The 12,757-nt window shown below is 47.2% G+C and overlaps 1 protein-coding gene and 1 long non-coding RNA gene across 3 annotated transcripts in view; both read right to left on the bottom strand.

Annotated features, from left to right (window-relative positions):
* The window catches only part of LOC141943780 (uncharacterized), a 28,124-nt gene extending 25,502 nt beyond the window's left edge, over positions 1 to 2,622 (bottom strand). The window contains exon 1 of the long non-coding RNA XR_012629049.1: positions 2,525 to 2,622. This is a non-coding gene — a long non-coding RNA (uncharacterized LOC141943780). The remainder of the gene's footprint in view (positions 1 to 2,524) is intronic.
* Positions 2,623 to 3,492: 870 nt separating this feature from the next.
* CENPM (centromere protein M) lies at positions 3,493 to 11,249 on the bottom strand. Of its 2 annotated transcripts, XM_074871020.1 has the most exons (6): positions 11,167 to 11,249; positions 10,757 to 10,836; positions 7,519 to 7,617; positions 6,422 to 6,501; positions 5,286 to 5,377; positions 3,493 to 4,538 (listed from the first exon to the last, which is right to left on the bottom strand). In XM_074871020.1, exons 1-6 carry the CDS (start codon positions 11,221 to 11,223, stop codon positions 4,413 to 4,415), a joined length of 534 nt encoding a protein of 177 aa, XP_074727121.1. In that variant the 5' UTR covers positions 11,224 to 11,249; the 3' UTR covers positions 3,493 to 4,412. The 2 variants fall into 2 exon arrangements, with proteins under 2 accessions (XP_074727121.1, XP_074727122.1); XM_074871021.1 differs by lacking the exons at positions 10,757 to 10,836; positions 11,167 to 11,249 and adding an exon at positions 10,317 to 10,738.
* Between the last annotated feature and the right edge of the window lie 1,508 nt (positions 11,250 to 12,757).

The following is a 12,757-nucleotide window of genomic DNA, read 5'->3' as shown; positions in this document are numbered from 1 at the left end:
GAGATCCAGAGACTTTGATTTCTCCCACTGGCCAATTCAAGGATAATTGAACCGTGCAGGGAATTTCAGCGTTTCAGAGGGTGGTTTGTTCCAGTTCACAACAAAACCCAACCATGCCGCAATGCCTTATGAGAAGGATCGCAGCCCAGTTTCAGGCAGTCTCCCTGCCTGCAGCAGAGTCAGGCAGGTAAGCAGCACAAAACACAGCTGATCTCAGGAGGTCCCCAGCAGGTGGGTCCCAACCAAACCCTCCTCCCCCAGAACTTAGGTAAAAATCAAACTCTGCTAATTAGGAAAAAATTGTTTCTTCAGAATATTTCTACCTAATTCCAGATTTGTGACCTCAAAGTAATGTCAATTCACCCTCATCACACCCCTCCAGAGGGGGCAGCTCCCACTGTAGAGGCAGAGTAAGCGAGACACAGTGAATTTTAACACACGTGCCCAGGGTCACACAAGAAATCAGCCACAGAGGGGTAACGAGCCCAGTGTTCCTGGCTCCCAGCTCTGGGCTCTGCCAGCTATTGCTTTCTCTTGCATATAAATCACTTTTCCCCACCAGTGAAGGACAGCTGGTCACTGAATGGAAAGTAGCAGTTGTTCAGCAGCCCACAGCAACACTGCATACCAGCTTAGGGTGGGAAGTGGAGAACACTCAGCATGCAGAGGAGACTGCCAAGGGATCTGGGCCAGCTGAATGGAGACAGAGCAGCTGGAATCTGGCCAGAGCAAAGCCCAGTGCTCCTGCAAAATCAAAACAAGTTAAAAACCCCACAGGAAAAAGCATCTCCTTTGCTTTTGCCAGCAGAGCAGGTACCTCTGGCACAGCTCTGCAGGTCATTTCCAGGCAGCAGAGCAGGAGTCCCTTCTTGTTCATTGTCACTACAGACAGTGGCCATGATGAGAGCCACCAAGCAGCTCTTACAGCATGACCAGAGCTGCTGAGCACCACTGCTGACCCAACCCAGCCAGCCCCTTTGGCCTACAGGCCTTGGCAAGCAGAGACATCCAGATTTAACCAGTCCCCAAAGCAAATATTAGAGGTGGCCTTGAATCTAAACCTCTACCACCAGTTTCAAGGTTTGGAGGGACAGATAAATCCCCAGGGCTGGATTTATCTCTGTTCTTTGTTCCAGGACAGAAAGATCTTTTACTATAGGCACCATATCAGTACACAGATTTTCTCTCTTGTTATTGTAGACCGAGCATATCATGTCTTATCATGCTCAAAAGTTGGTCTGATTTAACTGCTGGTGTGGCAAAGCCAGTAAAAAAAATCCCTTCCCTTGGAAAACCTGGGCTAGCAGAGAGCTCTAATCCCCCCAGGTAATGCCAACCAAGCTGATTTGTGCTGAAATCTCACAGAGCACTCCCGTGAGCAGCTTGGCTAGCAGGCTGAGGGTACAAAATCTTCAAGTGACTGGACTGAAGGCAAAACCCTGTTGGTCAACGTGCCATAGCATAAGATACCCTATTACAGCCTCATTCAGTTCTGCCCCAAAAAAAGCACTGCATGACCAAAGCTTACACCAGTGCAATTGGTGCAAGGTTTTCTATACCAAATAAACCACTTTTACACTAATTTTACTGACATACCTGACAAACAAAAACACATCCACAAACTGAAACAGTCAAACCAGCAATACTCACAGGTACTTTTGCCACAGAGAGGGGGATTTGTCTTTGTAAATCTCCACAGGGATAGGTGGAACTGAGGCAACAGAGAGAGGAAGAGAAAGCAAGTAGCTCCAAAATATTTCTGTTAGTTTAGATTTCAGCTAGCTTGGCAAGCTCTTTCACGATGTTTAAACACAACAGAACCTGAGTCACTAGCCTTAATTCAGCTTCAGGCCTTCCATGCCTCTGATCCCAATCCAAGTACTACTTTCACAAGACCGTTACAAACGTTACTCCATCCAGATGAAAGATAACCTCAGCTGCCTTGTCTTCTCTGGTAGGGGCAGTGTTATGGCCTGTCTAAATGAATAACTGACAGTTCCTAGAGATATTTACATAGTTGAAGCTGTAGCTATAGATGTGTCCCAACTACTTTCGGTTGTAAAACATGATGGACCTGAGACACAGTGTCATATTCTTAGACATGCTCCACTTCCCCTGCCAGTTCTAGTAAAGACTTTTTCCTAAGAGTAAGAAAAGTATTTGCCCCAAGGTGAAGTGAGATGCTGCTCTTAAGGAACTAGATTTTACTTTGTACCAGCTGGGATTCAGCCACCTGTAGGAAGTACAAACAGCATCTTTCCTCTTTGAAAGTAGTAGAAGGAAAGAAATACCGCATCCGAAACGTAGCAGTGGAAAAAAAAATAAAATACTGTTTGAAGGTGCAGGAACGGACTGTAGCACCTGTGGGTTGCTACAGAGCATTCTGGGTGAACCAAAGCAAGTTTCATTTTCACCAGTTAAGAAAGCACAGTGAAATTACTTGAGGCCAAAGGGATTTTACCCGAGTTCAATAGTTATTAGATGCAACTGGAGAGCAACCTAGGAGATGGAAGAGTCTCCTTACCTTTCAGCAGTTGTGCAGGACACGAAAGACTGGTTCATTTCATGCTGCAGCCTTCCTTCCCTCCCCCCGACTGCACCTGCACTTCAAGAGCAAATCGAAACCAGTCTATTCTAAACCATGGTCTCATTTATTTTGAGGGACCCAAAGCGAGAGCGAGGCTGAGACAGCATAACCAACAGAGAAACTTGTTTCTCAGCATGATTGCCCCTCTCTGGTGGCAAAGTCCTGGCTAGTACTTTCAGGATCACAAAGTTAGCTGAAAGTAGGGCAAGCCTATTAAGCTTCCAATCCTTCTTACACAGCTACAAGAGTTTGCACATGTCTTTCTCCTTTGGGTTTTAGCCAGAGTCCAGCCCTTTTGGGCACCATAACACAGCTGAATGGTTTAGCTCCTTTTGTTCCAGCTGACAAACAACCTATCCCTCCCCCACCAGCAACAATACAACTGAAGCTAGGATTTTTGTGTCCTCTGAGCAAGGATACAGGCTTTGTGCCTTGCTGAGCTGTCTTTGCAAGGACTGCCAACACTCACAGCTGATTAAGCCTGCAGTGCTGCTTTCTGCTTTTTCGGGCTCACAGACAGATGTCAGATACAAGCTAAGCGAAACAGCACACACGCAGCTAGAGCACTGCACCTAGGAACATTAAAGCAGACTATTAGGGATTAAATAAATTAAACCAGAGGGGAGCTTAACACATTCTCTCTAGGCTTCATTTCTACCTGGCACGCAATTCTGGGTAAGAAACATCACAGCGTTTCAAGAGACACTGTATTCTGGAAAGCGGCTCAACTCAGTACACAGGAAGACTTGTATTTGGAGAGCTTTTGCCACCACCACCTGGCTGAAACCGTGACTGCAGCCCACCATCTAACTGGAAGCTCAAACCTTGCTGCTAGGGCAAACCGGGCAAGCGTTCATAGGTTTCAGAGCCCGTGCCGCATACCTAAACAAAGAGCATACAACTAATTATTAAATATTATATATTTTATTAACTTAAAATTCCAAAACACACTACTGACTTTCAGTAAGAGTAAGGCATGAACTACTGCTGATAGGAACCTGTTAGCTAAGAGATTATACACAGCATATGCCCAACTTGCAAGAGATAACATGAGTTTTCTGTATGTTGATTTAGTCCAGTCTGCTGTATTTCATCTCTGGTCAGCTCCAAAGGCTGGGTTGCTAGGATTATCCTGGGCTTGACAGATGGAGCCTTTTTCTTTAAAGATCTAAAAGAAAGCTAAAGTGCTAGATTATCTTCTTTAGTCCCTTCCTCCCCAGTTAGGTATCAGGCACAGAAATACAGAGTCCTTCACTGGGAAGATGCTCACACAGCTGGATCATAAACTGCCAACTGCAGTCTGTCTAGAAGCTGCAGGATAGCCTTCTTCCCCATTATTCTCTTGGTGGGGAGACAAAACCTGGCAGCAAGGTTTCACATTAGTCCAAGGTGCTGTATTTCAACTGAAAGGAAGCAAGAGCCTGCTGCCTCTTCTCTAGTACTCTGGGGACACTGAAACTAAAATGCTCAACCGTGACATGCAGCATTTGGGGTACTGGTCTGTTCTTCTGATATTCTCTCAGTAGAACACATAGCTCCTGACTGCTAGCCAAGTGGGTGAAACTCAAACTTGATCATGAAATGGGAGTCATGTAATAATGGGTAGGAATCCCCAATTCAAACTGCCCTCCCCCCAGCACCTAAACATTACCCACTGAACAGGAATCAAGCTTTTCTTGAGAGATTAGCAACTATGAACAGCTCTGGATGAGTGGTCATGACAAGTCAGGCAAAAAAGCTTCCCAGTGTGATTCCAACTGTGGCATCTTGAATACCTGAAGTGAAAAAAACCTGATGTATGTGGCTGAATTCTCACAATGTGAAGCTAGAAATTAGCAGACCTGCTCATCAGTGAGCCAAAGTACAAGGCAGAAACTCCTGGTATGAGACCAGCACATATCTCTAACATCCGGAGAAGTCGCTGAGCAGTGGCAACTCGTATTCCCTCCAACTGCAAACAAAATGGAGAAATTATTTAATCAATAGGAAAGGAGAAAAAGCAGTGCTAAGCTGTGATAAAAGAAAGAACTGGAGCAAGCATTAAGTACGGTTTAGAACGGCTAGCTACAGAAAATGTCAGAGGCCCATTTACTCCCCTAATGTTAGGGAAGGTACAGTGTTGTCAGCTGAAAACCCTGAAGAGGTTGCCAAAGGCACAGATATTACCTGCTGGTAGGGAAGCAGTCTCTGAGGGTGGAATGAGGAGTATACAGAAAAGTGATGTGTGCTACCATCAAATCCCAAACTCTCCCTCCAGCTTTTTAAACCAAGCAGGTAATTGGAAAGAGTGACATATCAGATGGCAAAACAGTTTGTGAAGTAACAAAGCCTGGCTAGCAGGAAGCATTACGTGGGCAAGAGTCACATGGCAAATAACAGCTCAGGGGCTCCCAGGAAAAGAAAATGCCTCAAGGAACAAGTGTACCAAGGCTTTGCATATCAGAGAAGTCTTTGTTAATTTAGACTTGGCTTCCTGAGGCTTTGAAGCAGCACAGGAAGGAGCAGATAATCTAGGGGGACTCATTTCAAGGACAGTCAGACTCCTGTACTTCTACTGTTCTTGTAGGAGTCTGGTCCCTGACACTTATGCACGACAGTAGTGTATATACACATATTTATGGCTAATGTAATGATGTTCCTAAGGATCAGAGAGCAGTGGAATTCACAAATCCCTTCAGACCCCAAATAAACACCTTACCTCCAGCTCACAGAATAGCACAGGACTGGAGTAGACTTCTCGCAGTTTCCAAATGGCACTCATCTCTACACTGCAGCAATTCAGCCGGCCAACTACAGAAAAAGTTTTCCCATATTTAACATTCCCATAATCAACATTCAGTGAAGAAAAGTACCAGGAAATTCCACATCAACAAAATGATCCAGAGCTAATTTTGAGAGCACCATAGAAGGTAAGGCAAGAGCGAGCAGTACAAACAGAATGGTACAAGATTTGCAATGGAATTAGCACGGAAGTCTTCCATTACACTGACAGCAGGAATAGTATTGCCACATTACTGAGTACTGTAACATTACCATTTTGGATAAGGGCTCAGTACACTATCAGTGCAGGCAGAATCTTCCACTCACTAATCAGAAGCCCTCCTGGCTCATGTGGTATCACAGAATGGTCATGTCTCTGAGGAATTAACTCAGTCAGGAGAGCCATCACACAAGACAATGCCAAGACTCCTTCTCACCCCAGAATTAGGCCCTCTGACCCCCAAATTCCAGGGAAATGACACCTCTGTTCCAACACTAAGCAGTACTGTCCGGCCCCTCCAGTTCCTCAGAGCTGAAGGAGGGAGGGTATGCAGGAAAGCACCCTCTCTGCCTGAGGTACGGGTAGGGAGAGAAGATGATTAGAGGCACAACATGGCCAGACAGTACACAGCAGGGATACCAGTCTTTTATTGAAACTATACTTAATAGTTCAGTAGCTCATCCATTTAGATTCACTTTATTACCACAGTATCATATGCTTCTCAATGCTCATTAAAATTATCATTGAGACAGATCTGCAAGAGCATACAAAACAGACTTCTGCAGTGCCACAGGAAAAAAATAAAAATCAATAATACAAATCATATTCAGGGATTAGGGACAGAGAAGAGCAGTCTGACTGGCAAAAACCAAAAGGAGAGAACAAATAAACATAAGAACACCGTGTTTTATCTAAGAAAACAGTAAAAAAAGGCAATTAGTTCAGATGTAGTTTTAACAAAGCTTTTGACAAAGCTGCTAGTTTCAAGTTAAGTCACTGCCCTGCTTTAAGAAAAGCAATAGTGAATTGTGCTGCTCGGAGAGGAGGAGGAGGCAGCCAGATGTCATACATACCCCCAGTGACAAGAAAGCATACTTTTCCCAGGAAGAAACTGGCATCCACATAAGCTAGGGAAGCTTCGACATTCCTCAAGCTGTCAGAAAAGCACAGACAATCTAGTTGGACAGGGAGGTAAAATCAGTGCAGCATAAGGACAAAGGGAATAACTTTCAGAAGCACAATTAGAAAACCAATGATGTTAACATCTGCTGATCTGTGAGCTGGCAGTTATGCTCGCTACAAGCATGGCGTCAGAGACCTCTGTAATACCCACAGCCATTTAATAATCCATAACATACCCTTTCTACTCTATCCGACCCAACAGTTAGACTTAGTTTGAATGGTGTCCTCCGCGATTTGCAGACACTAATCATCCGAATTCATTAACATCCCACAAGACTTGAGCACTACTTTGGCTCTTTCAGAAGAGCTAGCCCACACATTCCTGCAGTACCATCTGTGCCGTAAGTATGCAGCTGAGCCTGTAATTTTTGGTAAAATGAGAGCCCAGGATCATCAGTCACAAGTTAAGTAAGTAATAAAATGCTGACTTTTGTGCCTTAGCAAGTCTTTACTTACAGCCTGGGGACACAAATATAATTTCTACAAAGATAAGCACGAGATGAGAGAAAAGGAATCAATCTCTGCAGACTTTTCCCTTTTGCCTAGACGTATCTGTAGTGCTGATCCCACGTGTCCAGCAGTACCAGTGAACTGGGGACACAGACACAGCAACTGGCTGTTTATTAGGTAGCACTGCCCAGCGTGCATCACCATCTACATATTACAGAACTTAACAGCACCACCATAATTTCCACCGAATTTTATAGTGTCTTTCCAAAGCTCAGTTCATATTATCCTACATCTGGATCCAGGAATAAATCCTGCCTTCTCTGCTATGGCAACTTAGTGCACAACAGGCATGTTATTGGACAGAGCGGTTCAGTCCCAATCCATTGCTGGAGGCCAGAAAACCACTGTCTATATTACTGAGCTGTTCCACCACAGCAAGCCTTGGGTTTAAAACCCACTATTCAGCAATTCTGACATAGTAAAATGTAGATTTAGCCATCAAACCAAGAAAGAATACCAGTTTTTGCCCTTTTTTTACCTGTATTTGCTCTTGATGTCAATCATAAACGCAATCAGGTCTATCCTGGGCCGAAGGTGATCACCCTCTGAAGGTAAGGGGAGGGATGTAGCAATGCGACTGAAAGATAATACGTTCCCCAGTTTAACCAAATAGCTTGGCAAGGGTATCCACTTAACCCAAAGCACATAACCATTACAGTTGACCATGCAGCAAGTTACCAGGAAGCCCACTAACTACTAAATACCTAGGCACTGAAGAGACACCATGATTCTTTAAGTGGCATTCTCATATCTTAGGCATACTCATAGTTGCTGACAGCCACAATGATACTTGCTAGACAAGGTTGTTTATAATGGGAAGCTTATTAAGCATAACAAGACTCACAGAAACATTTTTCTCCACACAGATCTGCATGGCAGCCATTTTATTTAATTTTTAAGAAGAGTCCTTTTCAACAAAGTGAACCCCAATGATTTACTGGCATATTTTGCTGCCAAGTTTCCGTTAAAATGCACCAGTGCTTTCCTGCCACATTCCAGAGATACTGCTCATACGCTCACACAGCAGAGGCTACCTTCTCAGGTGTCCATGTTACAGAAAGGTGTGTTGTACTCGCAAAACCTTAAACCAGAAATTTATTGCTAGTATAGCTATATAGATGAAGTTATAACTCAGAAGGAGCTTCTATTATGCCAGTACCCTCATTTTTATCCCTTTCACTGTATCTGGAGTTATTAGGTTAAGTTTAGGTGTCCTTCTACACAATACCACCGCTGCTGATACAGCTGTTGGAAGAACTACAGGGTGGGATGTTTTGTGTCTTTTCTCACTACAAAAAAAATTAAAGCTTCAGCACTGCATTATCTGGGCCTTCCACAGGGAAGAATATTATCAGCACCATACTTCTGGAATATCACCTGAAAGATAGATTGGACAAACAAAAAATCCCAGAATTTCAGTCTCTCTCACAACCCACTTCCTCTCTGGAAGTCAAGAGAGAAACACTGATTTTTGTCTCCTTGTGGAACATTATTTCTAGCAATTAAATCTTAAGGACTTAAGTTTTCCCCAGCAGCCACAGACCACAGTACACATTTCCCTTCTATTAATCATATGCAGTTTGTAGTTTTGCCTGCTAGTCTCCAAATAAAGGTGTTTTCTTTCCTATAAATAAGGACAGTATGATTTAACAAAAATATCCCGAAACCAATGCAAGATATGAGCAAAGTGTGCTTGAAAGACACATGGCAACACAAACAAGCTTATAAATTTAAGGTGAAATTTAGGGAAAAGCTGTGGTGAAAGGAGAGTATCAGATCTTATTTTCTCGGGGGGGGGGGGGGGGGGGGGGGGGGGGGGGGGGGGGGAAACCCAACCCAAAAAAGCTTCCATGATTTGGAATTCTACTATATTTAAGCCAACATCACTAGATGATGTCAGCAGCTTCCAGATATGTGCTGCAGAAGCCTTTTTTTCTTAGTTGGTAAGAGACACAAAAACCCAAGCCCTGCAATTCTTCCACCAGTTGTATCTGGCAGGTAGACTTGCCAGACAATTTGCAGACATTGCTCTGTAACGTGTATAATCCCAAAGCCACACAGTGGGGAAAAAGCCTGTGACGGACTTCTGCTTCTTCATGGACTTCTGCTTCCCTAGTGATACTAGCGCAGAGACTTATTTTGCTCTGTAGTATGAGCATAAGTTTCCATGCCTTCGGGTAGTTACCCAGCTGTAGTACCAGTAGCCGTCTATTCATAGTACTCCACAGCTCAGCAGAGGCTGCAGGATTTGCATAGAAAATTGGGTAATTAATTTACTATTAGTTAGCACAAACATGCAAGACGCCATGATTAGAGCAGTGTAGATGCTCTAACTGGCTAGTAGAATTAGCTCAGGTTTGCCTTTACTGTATAGCCTTGGATTACAGCAGCAAAATAACACAAACACCTTCTGAAGAGCTGACTAAACTCATTCAGTCTTGGCAAAAGAGCTGTCAAGGACATTATATTGTAAAAAGTTAATCAAGCTTTTAAGACGGGACTTGTCATGCAGCTAAAGTTAAAATTCCAAATGCATCTTAATAGCTTGAGGAGGAAAAGCACATGCATGCATACAAACCAGGAAATGACTATGAAGAGCACCAAAAGTAATGGACATCTTTCAGGAAAACTTGTTTGGTTTCAAGTATTTGCAAGCATTGTACTTGTCTCATTTTATCCCAGGATGTTTAAGTCCTGTATATGCCTGTCTTCCAGGAGGGAAAAAAAAAAACAAACACAAACACCTGTGCTCCTCTCATACTCTTGCAATTTAGTAATCAAACATCTGTGCAACTACAAAGGGCAAAGGCATGTGCATAGTGCACATAGAATCATAGATTGCTAAAATGGTTTGACTTGGAAGGGACCTTAAAGATCAGCTAGTTCCAACCCCCTGCCATGGGCAGGGACACCTTCCACTAGACCAGGTTGCTCAAATCCCTGTCCAACCTGGCCTTGGACACTTCCAGGCCGAGGGCATCCACAGCTTCTCTGGGCAACCTGTTCCAGCATCTCGCCACCCTCACAGTGAAGAATTTCTTCCTTAAATCTACCCTCTGTCAGTTTAAAACCATTACCCTTGACCTATCACAATATTCCCTGATAGAGTCCCTCCCCATCTTTCCTGTAGCCCCCTTTAAGTAGTGGAAGACCACTATAAGGTCTCCCCAGAGCCTTCTCTTCTCCAGGCTGAACAACCCCAACTCTCTCAGCCTGTCCTCACAGGAGAGGTGCTCCAGCCCCCTGATCATCTTCATGGCCTCCGGACCCACTCACAGGTCCATGTCCTTATGTTGGGGGCCCCAGAGCTGGACACAGTACTGCTGGTGGGGTCTCATGAAAGCAGAGTAGAGGGGGAACGATTAATGTGAAGATTATTTCCATCCTCATTTCTAATCATGCCCGAACTGCTTGCTCTGAAGACAGAGCGGTTTGCCTTCTGCAGATGCCATCCACATCTGGCAGTAGTGCACTGCAGCGTTCACCAGAGCAACTTCTGTCTCTGAAACGAGCGCCCTGCAGTTCCAGTTACCGCCACTTGGGTAGAAGCTGCATTTATAAGCAGTTTCGGTGCGTGTATTTCTGAAGCGGAAGCTTTCCGTGAATTCGCATCACAGCCGCTGCTTTGGCTCCACCTCCTGGAGAAGGTGACAGAGGGCCCTTGTACGGTCCCGCGGCCGGGGCCGGAGGAGGCGCGTCCCGCTCCCACCACTCACATATTGATCTTGAAGCTCTTCTTCTCTCGGAGGATCGCCTCCGCCAGCTTCTGCTGGAGGCCTTCGTCCGACCCCACCAGCTGCGCGGACAGGAGGGAAAGGCAGGCTCAGAGCCGCCCCGGAGGCGGCGCCCGGCCAGGGGCAGCCCCGCGGCTCGCCCCCCCCCCCCCCCCGGGGGCGCCCCGCGAACCGCCCTGGGCCCCCGCGGCCGCATTCGCCCCTGGCAGCCAGGCGGCCCATCCCCGCGGGGGGCGGGGCCAGCACGGCCGCTGCCGCTGAGGCGCGGCCCGCCGCCCCTGGAGAAGCGCGACCCACGGCGGCGGAGGAGGGTGCGGGGCAGGCGGGCGCCGACCGCAGGGGGAAGGGGGAGCGGGGACGGGGCGCGGAGCGGCGAGCGCCGCCGGGCCTACCAGGAGGATGGCGGAGTTGAGCGCCGGGAGCTTGTCGAAGGGGCGCAGCACCGACATCCCCACGGGAAACAGCGCCGCCCGCCCGCCCGAATTCAAACCACCGCCACGCCCTGCGCCGCGCCGGCGTACGCCGCGGGGGCGGGGCCTGGGGTAGGGGCGGGGCCTGATGGGTGGGAGGGCGGGGCCTGATGGGTGGGAGGGCGGGGCCTGAGGGGCGGGCGGGGCGGGGCTTCCTGCGCGCGCGCACTGGGCCCGTTGGGGGCGGGCAGGCGGCGCCCCGGGTGTGGGTCATGCGTGGGGGTGTCCTGGGCACAGTGCGGCACCGCGGGGGGGTGGCCACGGGGCTCGGGTGCCCTCCAGGCGCTCAGGTACCGCGCTCAGGCTCGGCTAAAGCACTAACAACCGCGCTGCTCCTGCTGATCGCAGTGAATCTCTGCAAAGCAGCTGTATTCCCGCAGCACCAGAGCGTGGTATAGGCACTTGGGTGAAATCTCACGATCGCTTGCCCTTGTTCTTGTGGGGGACTTCAACTTCCCAGACTTCTGCTGGAAATACAACACAGCAGAGCATGACCAGTCCCGAAGATTCCTGGAATGTGTGGGGGACAACTTCCTAACACAGCTGGTGAGAGAACCGACCAGAGAAGGTGCCCTGCTAGATCTCCTCCTTGTGAACAGAGAAGGACTGGTGGACGATGTGGCGGTTGGAGGACAACTAGGGCACAGCGATCATGAAATAATAGAGTTCTCTATTCTTAGAGAGACCAGGAAAGGGCTAAGCAGGACTGACATCCTGGACTTCCAAAGGGCTGACTTTGTCTTGTTTAGGCACCAGCTTGACAGGATCCCTTGGGAGATGGTCCTGAAGGGTATAGGGGTCCAGGAAGGCCGGGCGCTCTTTAAGAAGGAACTGTTAATGGCTCAGGAGCAGGCTGTCCCCAGGTGCTCTAAGAGGAGCAGGCGGCAGAGAAGACAACCCTGGCTAAACAGGGAGCTTTGACTGCAACTCAAGGAGAAAGGAGAGTTTACAGCCTTTGGAAGAAGGGGCTAGCGACTCACAGTGATTACAAAGATGCTGTGAGGCTATGCAGGGCAGAAATCAGGAGGTCCAAAGCCCAGCTGGAAATTAATCTGGCTTCAGCAATCAAAGATAACAAGAAATGTTTCTATAAGTATGTCAACAGCAAAAGAAAGACCAGGGAGAGTATCCATCCCCTGCTAGATGCTGAAGGAAACTTGGTAGCAAGTGATGAGGAGAAGGCTGAAGTACTTAATGCCTTCTTTGCCTCAGTCTTTAATAACAAGACTAGTTGTATTGAGGGAATCCAGCCCCCTCAGCCAGAGGACAGAGACTGGGAGAACGACCCCCCCTGCAATCCAGGAGACAGTCAGTGACCTACTGCATCACATAGACACACACAAGTCTATGGGACCGGATGGGATACACCCGAGGGTGCTGAAGGAGCTGGCTGGGGTGCTCGCCAAGCTGCTTTCCATCTTTTATCAGCAGTCCTGGCTGACTGGGGAGGTCCCGACAGATTGGAAATTGGCCAATGTGACGCCCATCTATAAGAAGGGTCAGAAGGATGATC

Source organism: Strix uralensis, chromosome 5 (genome assembly GCF_047716275.1).
Source record: "Strix uralensis isolate ZFMK-TIS-50842 chromosome 5, bStrUra1, whole genome shotgun sequence".
Classification (NCBI taxonomy): Eukaryota; Metazoa; Chordata; class Aves; order Strigiformes; family Strigidae; genus Strix; species Strix uralensis.
This window is presented reverse-complemented; position numbering and strand designations above follow the sequence as displayed.

Bases quoted from the DNA above. Each gene is read 5' to 3' on its own strand.
- CENPM (XM_074871020.1), bottom strand. From the start codon at position 11,223: ATGTCGGTGCTGCGCCCCTTCGACAAGCTCCCGGCGCTCAACTCCGCC. The intron at 10,837-11,166 runs GTAGGCCCGGCG...CTGTCCGCGCAG, and splicing joins TCAACTCCGCCATCCTCCTG to CTGGTGGGGTCGGACGAAGG. The intron at 7,618-10,756 runs GTGAGTGGTGGG...ATTATCTTTCAG, and splicing joins AAGAGCTTCAAGATCAATAT to TCGCATTGCTACATCCCTCC.